We start from the raw sequence: 15,815 nt of genomic DNA on the forward strand, positions 1-15,815 counted from the left end.
GTCAACAACTCACTATGCATTCGAGAGTGTTTTTGTTGTAACTGCGAAAGTATACACCAGACCTAATAAATGATTAATGTTCAGTAATCGTTGTAGTTTTTCTATTCAGTAACAGCTCAGCAGGCAAACGCGTCGGACCACACCCAACGCTCTCACTAACAATCGACCCTTCTTCCGAGTGTCTTAAGCGAAACACATTTTCGTTACCACAATAAATTAAATATTTACTGTTCGTCGTGTAACATTTATTTCAAGGATTAAATTAATTCCGCCATCCACCAACCGAAATATGTATAACCAGATAAAATGATGCAAAGTATTTAAAATGTTGACTAAGGTTATAAAAAGTTATAGGCTATACTCACTTAGAATCTAACATGCTAACCACCAAAGTAAAAAATATTTAGGTATAAACCCTTTATGATTAATCCTTCATAGGAACAGATGAAAAAGATGTGATTTAGAACATGGATGTATAAAATATCCAATGTTTTACGCCCGAGGTACCATGAGCTCAATTTGATTAGTTCACATCATGGCTGTATGGAATCAAGTGATTTTGATAACGAAAATTCTGAATGAGGACATGACAGGAATGACAGTTCCACAGGAAGTTATAATTTCCCTGTTGTTTTGTGATATTTATTGTAAAATTTGTTAAATTAATAACAACAAAAACAGTCCACCGGAGGGACCGCAGACGTTCGGATACAATTAGCGTCTCTTTGCAAAGACAATGACGTCGACTTTGCAAAATAACAAGACACTTACTCAACATACACACTACACATGACACTAATACTCATGTTGTGACTGGCTGAATGACATAAAGTCCATGCCGTTAAAAAAAATAAATAAAAACAGTCGTTCCCACTGTGGTAACTAGTCTATTAAAATGGAAATAGACTTGATGTAAATTTTAGAATATTTTAATGAAAGAAGTAGACAAACCACATTACACGTGAGACAGAAAACTTAATAAACCTTATCAAACCCTTTATATGTGATATCTAGGGCTTAGGAAAGCAATTGTATGTTTATTTAAAGTTATCAGTTATATTAGAATAATTGAAAGTTGTTATAGTATGTGGAAGTACCATAAAAGATCACTATGCGGGTGACAGAGGTGTAGAACTGTTTTCTGATCTGGGAGGGATATATAAGACAAGCTAAGATACATGCGACCATTTCTCAAGATCCCTGCATACTGCCTGGAACTCTAAGGGTTCGACAAAACAGACCAGCATATGATATAGTTAAACATAGGGGAGAGGGTTGGTGTTAGAGGTTTATGAGATTATAATTAAAATGTAACATGAACGGGACCCAAAAAGAGTAGTGAGACTATTAAATTTAGTTAAAGTATGAATATATGGGGTGGAGATAGTCATAGAAAAATTATGGATGAAAATTTAGAGATGAATAGGTATGTATGTGGGTGATGATAACAGATGTTGGTTTATGCGTGTATAATTGGATAGATGATAGTGGTTAATGGATAGAGATGAATAAGGAAAGAAAATCATTATGGCTTGTGTCAAATCAACTGTAAATGCGACTGTATGAAAGTGATAGAAGTAATAAAGAGGTGGAAAGTACTATTGTAATTAAAAAGGAGTTAAGAAAAAGTTGTCGATGAAGTGGATGGAAGTCCCGGTTGAATGAAACATGGCGGTTGACACAATTTGGACTTTTTTGTTTTTCTTTGACTATTTCTAGGTCCTCGTACAAGTCCAACTTCAAGAAGTCTCTCTGTGGGATATTGTGTAGAAGAGAAACGTCATCAGAGATGTTCAGAGTATGATTTTTCTCTTTAAGATATTGTGAAAAGGTAGAGGTATTCTCTCTTTTGGTGTGTTCAAGAGACCGAGAAGCAAGTGATCTACAAGGTCTTCCTATGTAGGTGGCATCACAGTCAGAACATTGTAGTTTATAAACACCACTACGATTCATATACAGGGTGATTGATTAGTAGGGTAAAGCTCAATAGCTCCGCTATAGTAATAGATAGCAATAAAAGTTGATAACAAAAATTTTAGCCACCTTTGAGCTTCACATTACAAAATTAGTTAGAATGTTACAGGGTGTTCGATAACACAATGGCAGACCTAACTTATGTTTTTTAAATGGAACACCATATATTTTATTTTATATTCGAAATCCTGTTAACTTGTCCATCACAAAAATATAAAGGTTTGTAATGTTATATAGGGTAATTACAAAGTTATAACCAATTTTGTATGAAAATCGTAACAATTTCAACTCCCTGTATAAATAAAAATAAGCACAACAGCAATGGTTTATTAATGCCATATTTTTTATTTATTGTCAAAATTTTTAAGAATTATTGATATTGCTAATTTTCTTTATATCAAATACAGGGTGAGTCAAAACGCAAGTACATTATTTTCTCAGTAGTGTTAAATGGAACACCCTGTATTTTATATAATTATTGAAAAGTAACATTAACGTAGGTACCTTAATTTTTATATAACATTCCTTATGCCGAAATTTATTAGTTTTCGAGATATTTTCATTTTTCAGAGCAAATTATTTTAGGTGTTTAAATTTATCTAAATTTTAAGTAAGGCATGACTGAATTGACAATTAAAAACTACCGATTATCAATCCGGTAATCAATGTAGCACTGTAGCAAATAAATAAATAAAAATAATTTATTAGTACTTAATACATTTTCCAAACAAAAACACAACCACTACATGCAACATTTTTGAAACAATTAAAAACTATCTTTTTATGTAAATGCAACAAATAAACAAAGAAAATTAGTAATAAATTTTACAAAAAAAAACACACAAACACAAAATACAATATTTTGTGAAGACAATTAAACACTACTTTTGTATGTAAATGTAACAATCTAACAAATAAATAACGAAACATAATTTATCAGTAATACATTTTGCAAAAAAACATGTTTGAAAAAATTAGAAGCTACTTTTAATAAAATATTTTTAATATTTAATTACATAATGTGTTCAAAATTATCTCCTAACACATTTATGTACGCCTAAAAACGTTCATTGAATGAGCTACTTACTCTACGGAGCATTTGTAAATTAACACATCGAAATACACTTTGTATTCTATTTTTCATCTCACCCCTTGTTGTTGGAGGTGTTTTATAAACTTCATTATTAACGTAACCCCAAAAAAATCAGTCCAGTTTATTAAATTCTGGTGATTTGGGTGGCCACGCTACTGGTCCATTGAAAAATGAAAATATCTCGAAAACTAATAAATTTAGACATAGGGAATGTTATCTAAAAATTAAAGTACGGTAATGGTACTTTTCAATAGTGATATAAAATACAGGGTGTTCCATTTAAAATTACTTAGAAAATAATGTACTTGCGTTTTGACTCACCCTGTATTAGATATAAAGAAAATTAGCAATATCCACCATTCTTGAAAATTTTGACAATACGTTAAAAAATATGGCATTAATAAACCATTGTTGTTCTGCTTATTTTTATTTATACAGGGAGTTGAACTTGTTACGATTTTCATATAAAATTGGTTATAACATAACTTTGTAAATACCCTGTATAACTACATTCTTGTATAAAACAACCCTTTATATTTTTGTGATGGAGAAGTTAACAGGATTTCGAATTTAAAATAAAATATAGGGTGTTCCATTTAAAAAAACATAAATTTGGTGTGCCACTGTGTTATCGATTCATTCTAACTAATTTTGTAATGTGAAGCTCAAAGGTGGCTAAAATTTTTGTTATTAACTTTTATTGCTATCTATTACTATAGCGGAGCTATTGAGCTTTACCCTACTAATCAATCACCCTGTAGTTGGTAATATCTTTGGTGTTAGATAGAGACTGTCCTATGTTGTTGGATACCTTAAAAGAAATTTGAACGTTATCTACTGATCTTTTTATAATATTTGAAATAGACAGTCTATCTTCGTGGAAAGGTATGGAAGCATAAGTAGGTTTGGTTGTCAAGGCTTGCTTATGAAAGCAATTTGACGTAGTATATTTAATTCTTTCTTGAAGTTGGATTGTGATAAGGGGATGGTTTCAAGACGGTGTATGTAACTGTGAAAAGCAGCAAGTTTGTGTCTCACGTGTAATGTGGTTTGCCTACTTCTTTCATTACAATATTCTAACATTTACATCAAGTCTATTTCCATTTTAATAGACTATTTACCACAGTGGGAACGACTGTTTTTATTGTTATTAATTTAACAAATTTTACAATAAATATCACAAAACAACAGGGAAATTATAACTTCCTGTGGAACTGTCATTCCTGTCATGTCATCATTCAGAATTTCCGTTATCAAAATCACTTGTTTCCATACAGCCATGATGTGAACTAGTCAAATTGAGCTCATTGGTACCTCGGGCGTAAAACATTGGATATTTTATGCATCCATGTTCTAAATCACATCTTTTTCATATGTTCCTATGACGGATTAATTATAAAGGGTTTATACCCAAATATTTTTACTTTGGTGGTTAGCATGTTAGATTCTAAGTGAGTATAGCCTATAACTTTTTATAACCTTAGTCAACATTTTAAATACTTTGCATCATTTTATCTGGTTATACACATTTTAGGATTACACTGATGATGATCGGTCAACCGATTGAAAACTAGTTATGTTGTGATGTAGCTCTGTATAGGGATTTTAACAAATATACCTTTTATAAAGGATTTTATGTTAATGGAAAAAATAAATATAATTTCTTGACCTAGAAAAAGCCTTCGATAAAGTAACAAAACAGAAACTATGGAAAACATTAAGAGAAAAAGGAATAGACAACAAGTTACTAAGCATGCTACAAGAAATATACAGTGAAAACAACAATACCGCAATTAGTAATAATTCAAAATCGGATAAGTTTACAATAAATAGATGTTTAAGAAACGGACGGAGGTTATCACTTATCACTACTTAGTAGAACACGATTTCTAATATTTATGTGCAAAATTATTAAGAAATACACAACAAGGAGTAAAAACTGAATGTAGGATATCTTCTTCTTCAAGTGCCATTTGCGTGACGGAGGTCGGCAATCATCATAACTATTCGGACTTCGGAGACGGCTGCTCTTAAAAGTTTATTCGATGTACATCCGTACCATTCTCTCAGGTTGCGCAGCCACGATATTCTGCGTCTCCCCATGCTTATTTTTCCTTGAATCTTTCCCTGCATAATGAGTTGGAGCAAGTTGTATCTTTCTTCTCGTGTAATATGTCCGAGATATTCCAATTTTCTGGTTTTGATGGTATTTAAGACTTCCATTTCTTTATTCATCTTTCTCAGAACTTCTTTGTTTGTTACGTGTTATGAAGAACTTATGATGAAATAAAGTCGCTCTCTGCTTTTTTCTTTTTGAAATGTAAAAATTAAACCATCGTCGTTACAATCCTATTAAAAATGAATAGCTTCCCACTTGAAATTAACTTTATTTAGGTATAGTTAACACGATTCATGTGATTTTACCCGTTTGGAATGCTTAGTTTAGAAAAAAATAGTTGATTAAATCGAAAATGACGTTTTTAAAATTTTTAAAAAAAGTTCATTTTTCTTAAATAAATCTAAAAGTATTCACAATATGAAAAAATATTTCAAATATTAATTGTAGAATTTATTTTACTGAAAATTCCACACCTGTAATTTTGAACCAATCAAAATAAGTTATTTTGACAGATCACCATGGCAACGGAGGTATTTTATCGGAAATTTTTTGCTCGTGGGGTACCCAACAGCGAATTATAGTGGAAATTTTTTGACGTTTACAATAACAGAACATTTTTGACAGACTGGTTTTTATTTGTTTACATAATTTAAAATAAAACGCCAAAAAATAATTTTCTATCACTTGTAGTTACTCAAAACTTATGTAAAATTGAAGAATATACTATTTTCTATCTTGAAATGGTATTCCCATGCAACTACAATGAGTAGAAATTACGAATTTGAAAGCCTAAATAATTGCTGACAAAGCTATGGCGCGCTATTAATCTGTTCATGCAGCTTTGGATTTTCAAATGCAAATTTGGTGTGGAATTTTCTTACCGAATACCACGCGAAGTCAAATTAATATCCGGAAATTTTTTTTTGATCATGAATATTTTTAGAAAATTTCCCTCGTCTGCGACTCGGGAAATTTTCAAAATATTCATGATCTCAAAAAAATTTCCGGAAATAATTTGACCTCTAGTGGTATTACTAGTGAAAATTTTGATTATTTTTTGTTTTTGGTATCATAAATACTTTAAGGTTCATTAAAGAAAAATGCACTTTTTTTAATTATAAAAATATAATTTTCGATTTAATCAACTATTTTTTCTAAACTAAGCATTCCAAACCGGTCAAATCACATGGAACGTATAAGCTATACCCAAATAAAGTTATTTTCATGTGGGAAGATTTTCATTTCTATTAGGATTGTAACGACGAGGGTTTAATTTTTGCATTTCAAAAAGAAAAAAGCAGAGAGCAACTTTATTTTCGTCATAAGTCTTCGATCCTAATTTTTATAAAACATTTAAGTTGTCAATATAAATTAAAAGAAAAAAATTACGTATAATATTTCACGGGTGATGAGTAGTTTTTGGTATCGGTAACCCATAACAACACTCAGCTAATTAAACATCATATCAATCAAATGATTTCAGCCAGAAAAATATAATTTTTGTGGAATTTACTTTCGCTTAGTGCTGTGGAATGCGCTGAAAGAAAGCAACTATCCAACCATCTTTAATTATTGCGAATTTCCTACAGCAGAAACCATTTTGCAAAAAAGATAGGACATCACGAAAAGTCCTGAAAAACTCCGTTGGCTTTTTACAGTCCTCCAATGAAGAAAAAGGGTCCAGAGTAAACAATAAGTCAATCAGTTTTTATGCAAAAAACTTTTGTCAGAGCTTACTTGAAATATTTTTTAATTAATTTTGAAAGATATCTCCTAAGGCCATCGGTACATAATTCGCAAATATTTTACGGCTATCCCCACTTTTTCTGTCTTTACATGGCAAATTACGTGTAGTAAAATTCACATTGGTATGGATATGTAAACATTACTAGAATGTCGTTCTACTTGACAATGTCATCATTAATTTTAAAGAGATGGCTTTTGAATGTTCTTGGATAACTGTTATTTGTATAATTGCAAATTATTAATTCAGTTAATAAATGTGATAATTGATTCACTAACTATGTATTTAGTGATTGTAATGATTTATATGTACAACAAAATCTAATACTCAATCGAAAAAAGAGAAAAAGTGTTATTAAAGTGATTTTTTAATACTATATTGTTACTATGGAACGCTTACAATTTTGAACATCTTTAACAAAAAAATACTTGGATCACATAATATATCCTGGTGTATTCTCTGCTTGGATCTTCCGTAAATAAGAAACAATAAATAACTTTTTATTAAGTTCACGTCTTAAATCAATTATTTATCAAATGCACACTCAATATTATTTAATCAAAAACTCAAAATATTCCCGATGCCATGTCAAATATTTAAAACTGTCACTGTGTCTTGTCATCATATTCTATTTGACTCAGTGCGTTGGATGACAGAGATAGCGAATGTTAGATTTGGAAAATATCACCACCAAAAAACTAATAAATATTTTTTAAAAATTTAAACGCAGAATGAAAGACTAATTTATTATCGAGGGCCGAAAGTTCCTTAGAATAAATAAAAAGTTTCCTTTGAATGAGATATTTGAAATTAAAAATCACACTAATATTTTCTCTTAGTTTTTTACCCCTGTAATTTATTAAAATAAACTTTATAGAAGTTTTCAGGAACTTTCAGCCCTCGGTAAGAACGTAATCTTTCATTCTGCGTTTAAATTTTTCAAAAATACTTATTAGTTTTCTTGGGATTCGAAAAAAATGATTCCCCATTTGAATAGCATTGCAGCCGAAAATACGTACCCATCCCCTTAAGTTTTCCCAAAAAATTGCACCACATTCGAATTATTTGAGATTGAAAGTTCTCAATTTCGACGTTCCTCGAAAATAACCATCTTTTAAAGAGCAATAAATCAGTCGTTATTGCGTAATACCTAGTAGTCCGGAAAGCCACTGCGCATCCGCTAGGAAAAATATTCTAATTTGGATTTTTTGCACAATCTTACTGAAAAAGGACCCCTTTTAACAAATTTGCATGTTGCCAGGACCAAAAGGTGGTCAAAAATTTTTTAAACGTTTTTTTTTTGTTTTGTCCTAAAATTATTTTTTTTGCATAGAACAAATTTTTTTTAGGTTTTTTGGATCATTCCAAACAGAAAAGGTCTTTAGTGACTTTTCTCTAAAGTTGACAGTTTTTGACATATAAGCGATTAAAAATTGAAAAATTGCGAAATCGGCCATTTTTAACCCTCAAAAACTATGTGAAAAACTGAAAATATGAATGTTGCCAAGGTAGGTAGATATTCTTTAAACATCGGTTGATGAAATCCCGAAGAGTTTTTTGCAATACAGTATCAAAAACCCCTTTGTTTTTTAATTGCCAATCAAGCGTGCGCGACACTATTTTCCACCGTTACATGTGTATGGAAGAGTGTTCCTTATGGATCAAAACACGAAAAGAAGCAATCTCTAATTTTAGTAATTCCCCCTCTATAGAAAATTTCATCGAAACAAAACGCATCATCGCTATGACTAGGAGGAACTTAAAAGCAAAAAAGAAATACAAATTTAAAAACTTTTGTGAATCCTTAAACAGAGGATCCAATATCACTTACGTTTGGAATAAAATTAAAAAAATTTCCAATTATCACAATAATAAAGTTGTTCATAATCCGCCAGATAATATTAAATTAGAAATACTAGATAAAATGTCTTCAGTAATCATTGATCCCAATTTTAATATGTCATATGGTAACCAAGAAGTTGCTCCCTTTTCAATCCATGGGTATAATTTGGCGTTAAATAATAAAAAAATTCTGACAGTAAAAAAATTCAAAATAATAGACAGTCCAGCATGTGAATTCGGAGTAGTGGAGGATTTAAACCATATTTTCTTTGAATGCCCCATTAATGTTATTCCCAACATGGATTTGTACACAATCTTTATTTCAATGAAATTCAAAACACCAATCTCAATAGATACAATCTTAATATCCCCTAACGAAAGGTCGGTCAATGCAATCTTACAGTTTCTTGACTATAATAAAATTAATTTGTAATTTATTATGCTCAACTTTAATTTAATATGTTTAACATTTCTGCCTTTCAGTTTCTCCTCTGTGGCGTCGAGCGTCGAGTTATTGTTTAACCTTCCTATTACCATTTGTTTACAATCTGTGTTCGTGTTCCCTATTTGTATATAACACCTTAACCTCAAATTTTAAAAGTCAGGAAAAAATGCTACCATCTCACGCAAATGTCAGCGGCCCTGATATGGTTTAGAACCAGATTACATCACGGTCGCCAACAAATAGTGCTGGCGAATCGCCTCGTAGCGAAGCCATAAAAAAAGAGAAGAAGTACATGTGTATGCAGTATGGTACAAATGAAAGGAATAAATTCGTTATTTCGTAAACCGATGATCTTAAGGAAAAATCCCAAAACAGGTCGGTTTTCATTTTTAAGTTATGATATTATGGCATATATAGTATACTAGTGACGTCATCCATCTGGGAGTGACGTTGTAATCGATGATTTTTTTAAATGAGAATACGGGTCGTGTGCTGGCTCATTTGAAAGATTCTTCAATTCCCTATTCAGTAATATAAACATGTACATCATTATTTATACAGGGTGTCCAAAAAATTTTTATTAAATTAAATCATGTGGCAAATTGACAAAGAAATTAAATTATTGGACACCCTGTATAAATAGTTATGTAAATGTTTATATTACTGAATAGAGAATTGACGAACCTTTCAAATGAGCTAGCACACGACCCATAGTCTTATTTAAAAAAATCATCGATTACGTCATCACGCCCAGATGGATGACGTCACTAGTATACCATATATGTCATAATATCATAACTTAAAAATAAAAATCGACCTGTTTCGGGATTTTTCCTTAAAGTCGCCGGTTTACGAAATAACGAATTTATTCCTTTCATTTGCACCATACTGTCGGTGGAAAATAGTGTCGCGCACGCTTGATTGGCAATTAAAAAACAAAGGGATTTTTGATATTGTATTGCAAAAAACTCTTCGGGATTTCATCAATCGATGTTTAAAGAATATCTACCCACCTTGGCAACATTCAAATTTTCAGTTTTTCACATAGTTTTTGAGGGTTAAAATGGCCGATTTCGCAATTTTTCAATTTTTAATCGCTTATATGTCAAAAACTATCAACTTTAGAGAAAAGTCACTAAAGACCTTTTCTGTTTGGAATGATCCAAAAAACCTAAAAAAAATTGTTCCATGCAAAAAAATAATTTTAGGAAAAAAACAAAAAAAAAAACGTTTAAAAAATTTTTGACTAACTTTTGGTCCTGGCAACATGCAAATTTGTTAAAAGGGGTCCTTTTTGAGTAAGATTGTGCAAAAAATCCGAATTGGAATATTTTTCCTAGCGGATGCGCAGTGGCTTTCTGGACTATAGATATTTCGGACGCGAACCTCTTTGTTTTTTAATTGGCTAAAATTTTGTTCTTAATGATTTTTTCTATAAAATTAAATCCTTTTAAGGCTATGGGTACATAATTCGCAAATATTTTACGTGTATCCCCTACTTTTTCTGTCTTTACACGGCTAATTACGTGTAGTAAAATTCACACTGGTATGGATATGTAAACATTACTGGAATGTCATTCTACTTGAAAATGTCATCATTAATTTAAAGAGATGGGTTTTGAATGTTTTTGGATAACTGTTATTTTTATAATTTGAAATTATTAATTCAGTTAATAAATGTGATAATTTTTTCACTAACTATGTATTCAGTGATTGTAATAATTTATTTGTACAACAAAGACTAATACTCAATCGAGAAAAGAAGAAAAGTGTTAAAGTGATTTTTTAATAATATATTGTTATTGAACGCTTACAATTTTGAACATCTCTAACAACAAAATACTTGGATCACAGAATATATTATCCTGATGTATTCTCTGCTTGGATCTTCCACAAATAATACACAATAAATAACTTTTTATTAAGTTCACGTCTTAAATCCATTATTTATCAAATACACTATATTTCAATAATATTTAATCAATAACTCAACATATTCCCGATGCAATATCAAATATTTAAAATTGTCACTGATTGTCAGTGTCTGACTGACAATATATGCTGACAATATTATATTCGGCTGAGTGCGTTGTAAGACAAAGATAGATTTGGAAAATATTACCACGGCATTGTGTTTATTTTTTTCGAATCCTGAAAAAACCAATAAATATTTTTGAAAAATTTAAACGCAGAATGAAAGAATAAATTATTACCGAGGGCCGAAAGTCCCTTAGAATAAATAAAAAGTTTATTTTGAATAATATATTTGAAATTAAAAATCACACTAAATTTTCTCTTAGTTTTTCACCCCTGTAACTTATTAAAATAAACATTATAGAAGTTCTCAGGGACTTTCGGCCCTCGCTAATAACGTGATCTTTCATTCTGCGTTTAAATTTTTCAAAAATACTTATTAGTTTTCTCAGGATTCGAAAAAAATGAATCCCCATTTGAATAGCATTGCAGCCGAAAATACGTACCGATCCTCTTAAGTTATTCATGAAAAACGGTTATAAAGCGTGAGTTTTTTCAAAGAAAAATGCATAGATTCAATCGCAAATAACAATTGTATCCGTCTAATTTAAATGTTGTGAATTATAAAAAGAAACATCTAAAGAAATCAGCATTTGATGAACAACATCAGATATACAGATGATACAGTAATAATTGCCGATAGTTTAGAAGACCTACAAAAGACTCATGAGTAAAATAGTAAGGTGTAGTAGGGAGTACGGACTCTCTCTCAATATCAAAAGGACGAAGTTTATAAAAATTAGTAAAAACAACCATAATACTAACGAAATCTTGATAGTAGAGGGTCAACAGATCGAAAGAGTAAAAAAGTACATTTATCTAGGAACACTTATAAAAGAAAATAATGACTACACAGCAGAAATCAAAGTCAGAATCTAAAAAGCACGTTCTAATTTTATGAAAATGAAAAAGGTTCTTTGTAGCAATGATTTAATTTTAAATCTTAAAGTACGCCTAACAAAATGTTAGGTATACAGTGTACTATACTATGAGGTGGAATCATGGACGTTAAATCTAGAGACAATGAGACGACTTAACGCCTTTGAAATGTGAACCTATAGAAGAATTATAAGGGTTTCCTGGGTAGATAGAGTTACGAACAATGATGGTACTGAGAGGAATAGGTAAAGAGATGGAAGTTGAACTTACAATTAAAAAAAGAAAGCTACAGTATCTCGGACATGTGATGCGGTGCGAGAAGTATGTCATCCTCCTACTCATAATGCAAGGAAAGACAGATGGCAGAAGCAGCATCGGAAGAAGACGAATTTCACGGCTAAAGAACCTGAGAGAATGGTTTGGATGCAGCCCAAAACAACTTTTTAGAGCTACTGCTTTAAAAATTCAAACAGCTAGGATGATTGCCAACCTACGTAGCGGAGATGGCACCTGAAGAAAAAGATAATTATGTTCTTTACTACAGGTGTCATCCCGAAAAACCGAGAATAACAAACGGCTGAATCGTAAATCTCTCTATAATACCTTGCAAAATGCTGTAGTCCTGCTCGCGACATCCAGATGCGTAAGACATTTATCTGGAGATAGGCTGACAATAACACGAAGTACAACCAAAATAAACTATATATATAGTTTAAAAAAATCTACTTACATAAGAATTGTTCGTTTGTATCGTTATTTATACTTCCATATCCATATTTTCCAGTTCAGATGATCTGAACACTTTCTCCTTATTATTTAGGTGTTCAGATGCTTCCTGTATCAACTGTACACCATCCATATCGTAATCTTAATCGCTACCTCACATGCAATATGAAAAAATGAACATAATAATATGGACAATATCGGAAGGTTTACTTGAGTTGTTTATCCACAACTGCCGCCTACTTGGTTTATGAGGTTCTACTTCTCTTTTTTTTTTTCTTGTTTTGTTTGTTTCTCATAATTTGTTCTACATTTGTTTTACTTCCTTATTTTGTACATAGTGTCGCTGGAATGGAAGGATGTTACCATGCATGTACTATCTATCTCAAGACTGGCATAAACCGCATTGTGACGTAATGTTTAATGCTGTTTATTTCCCACTAGGGTTTTTTTGATCTTCCGCTCCTACTTTTTTCAGGGACTTACCACGAGGCAGTTGCGTTACAGCGTGACATATTATGCTCCCTCATTTTCGCATCAATATCTGCAATGTGAGGGAGTGTCTTGCCTAAATCCAAATTGATTTTCAAGTATGTACTTCTTTTGCTTTTTTACATATCTCTGTATTAATTACTCTCTTTCATATTCTATGTTCATGGTGCGATTATGTAAATTGGGCTTTTATTTTGTACATTATTCAACATCTGTGATTTTACTGAGTACTACGATACTTCTACTAAATTTACATTTAAGATGCAGTAGAAATAAACAAACCAAGACACGTTAAATGCTACTAGGAGCATCCCGAATCATAATTTACAATGTAGAAACTTTGGAAATCATGATTTGGGATTTACAATATATACAGTGCTAGTCAAAAGTCCGTACCCTCCCTCGTATCTTTTGAACGGTTATACCTGTAATAGTGAAATTTGGAGGGAGGACATAAACGGCTTCTTAACTCGTCATGACAGGTGACATAATTATGACAGATGAGTTTACAGCGCCACTGTGACAAATAATTTTAAATGTGACCTTATGGCAAGTGATACCTCGTTTGAAAGGTATTGAAAATACCTATCCATTCATACTAATGAGTTTAAGCTAAATTTGATGAATAAATTAAATAAATATAAAATTGTAGTTTCGCATTTACTTAATAAAAATTCAAAATCCCGTATATGATTGCTTGTCAAAAAAATTGACGTTGACGTAAAAATTACTAGAGAATTGAAAAACGTTAACTTTTTTGACAAAAAAAAACAGGCGGACATTTGAATTTTATTAATTAAATGCGAAACTACAATATTATATTTATTTAATTTATTCACCAAAATCAAAATCAACTAAAACCCAAAAAATTAGTATGCCTGAATAGGTATTTTGAATACCTTTCAAACGAGGTAGGTATCACTTGCCATAAGGTCCCATTTAAAATTATCGGTCACAGTGGCTCTGTAACGTCATCTGTCACTATTACGTCACCTGTCATGACTAGTTAAGAAGCTTACGTCCGTTTATTTCCACCCTTCAAATTTCACTATTATAGGTATAACCGTTCAAAAGATACGAGGGGGGAGGAGGTACGGACTTTTGACTAGCACTGTATACATTGTAAATTATGATTCGAGAGTGCCCTTAGTAGCATTTAACGTGTCTTGGTTTGTTTATTTCTACTGCATCCTGATTTTAAATTTAGTATAGGTACTAAAATACTACTTGTTTATTCATCAGATATTGATTTCCCTTCCATAATTGTTTAACCTTCCGATGACCAACCTTTTTTTGTTACACGGATGACCAAGGGGGGAAAAGGAAAAATGACCCCAGGTCAACAATGTCAAAAATGACAATTAACAAAAAAATAAAGGTTTTTTTTTCAATTTTTTAATTTTTTTATGGCATGGACTTTATGTCATTCAGCCAGTCACAACATGAGTATTAGTGTCATGTGTAGTGTGTATGTTGAGTAAGTGTCTTGTTACTTTGCAAAGTCGACGTCATTAGCGTAAAACTACTTGGAATTACACATAATAGACGCTATTTTACTAAACATCAACTTCAGAATATATTTTTTATTCGTAAAATATAGGGAATTTTTTTTTATTTCAAAATATGAGGATATCTAGAATGATATTAAAGTCAAATAAAAAAATAATGAGTTAAGAATTGAAAATACTTTTGAATTTATTAAAGAAAAACATACGTTGGGGTCACAATTTCCCCCGCTTGGTCATCCGAAGGTTAAACAAACCTATTAGTTAATTCAGTTATGTATGTATATCCTAACACTGTCCATACTTCCCCAGGTATATGACCTGGTCCAACTACTTTACTTTAATATATTTTTTGAAGTGCTTGGGCAACTTTCTTGTTTGTAGAGGTGTTCCTTCTAAGGCTATTATATTAATATATCTGACGATACCCTGGCTGTCTAATTTTGTATTAAAATTGCACATAATAAATGTGATCCACCTTGTTTTGGTTGTACGAAGAACTGAGTTTAGCTGTTCGTAAACTTTTTGAGAGCATTTCTTTATAAAAATCTTTCTTTATATGTGTGTAAAAACAATTATTGAGTTATTTATGTTGTGTAAAATTACCACTGCACATAAGTATTTACTTAAGTAAATAATCAGAAAAATAAGAGGTCACTTAAAGTATATATGAACAAGTTATTTCAGTTCTATTTTTGTGTCATGGTATCATGATCGAGAGGGGCACTTTTTATTGTAATATATAGATACTTTCCATTATAAGACAGTACTTTAAAAAGGAGTAAAAATTTTTATAATATAATAATTAGATATTTTTTTTCAGCGTTATCATTTGGTGTTCTATTGCAAATCATAATTATAAATGGAGAAGACGACAAAAAATGGGTATGGGGTGAAGGTTCTAAAGAGGGCGGCAGAAGTTTCGGTTTGAGGTAATTAGAAAAATTATGTTACTAATATTATCT

The 15,815-nt window shown here is 31.2% G+C and overlaps 2 protein-coding genes across 10 annotated transcripts in view; one reads left to right on the top strand and one right to left on the bottom strand.

Annotated features, from left to right (window-relative positions):
- LOC126887620 (uncharacterized) overlaps positions 1-15,815 on the bottom strand; it is a 376,841-nt gene that overhangs the window by 222,880 nt on the left and 138,146 nt on the right. The window lies entirely within an intron of this gene.
- Positions 1-15,815, top strand: part of LOC126887623 (uncharacterized) — a 117,072-nt gene that overhangs the window by 31,004 nt on the left and 70,253 nt on the right. The window contains exon 2 of the mRNA XM_050655227.1: positions 15,674-15,782. Within this exon, the coding sequence (XP_050511184.1) occupies positions 15,674-15,782 (109 nt within the window). The remainder of the gene's footprint in view (positions 1-15,673; positions 15,783-15,815) is intronic.

This window comes from Diabrotica virgifera, chromosome 7 (assembly GCF_917563875.1).
Source record: "Diabrotica virgifera virgifera chromosome 7, PGI_DIABVI_V3a".
NCBI lineage: Eukaryota > Metazoa > Arthropoda > Insecta > Coleoptera > Chrysomelidae > Diabrotica > Diabrotica virgifera.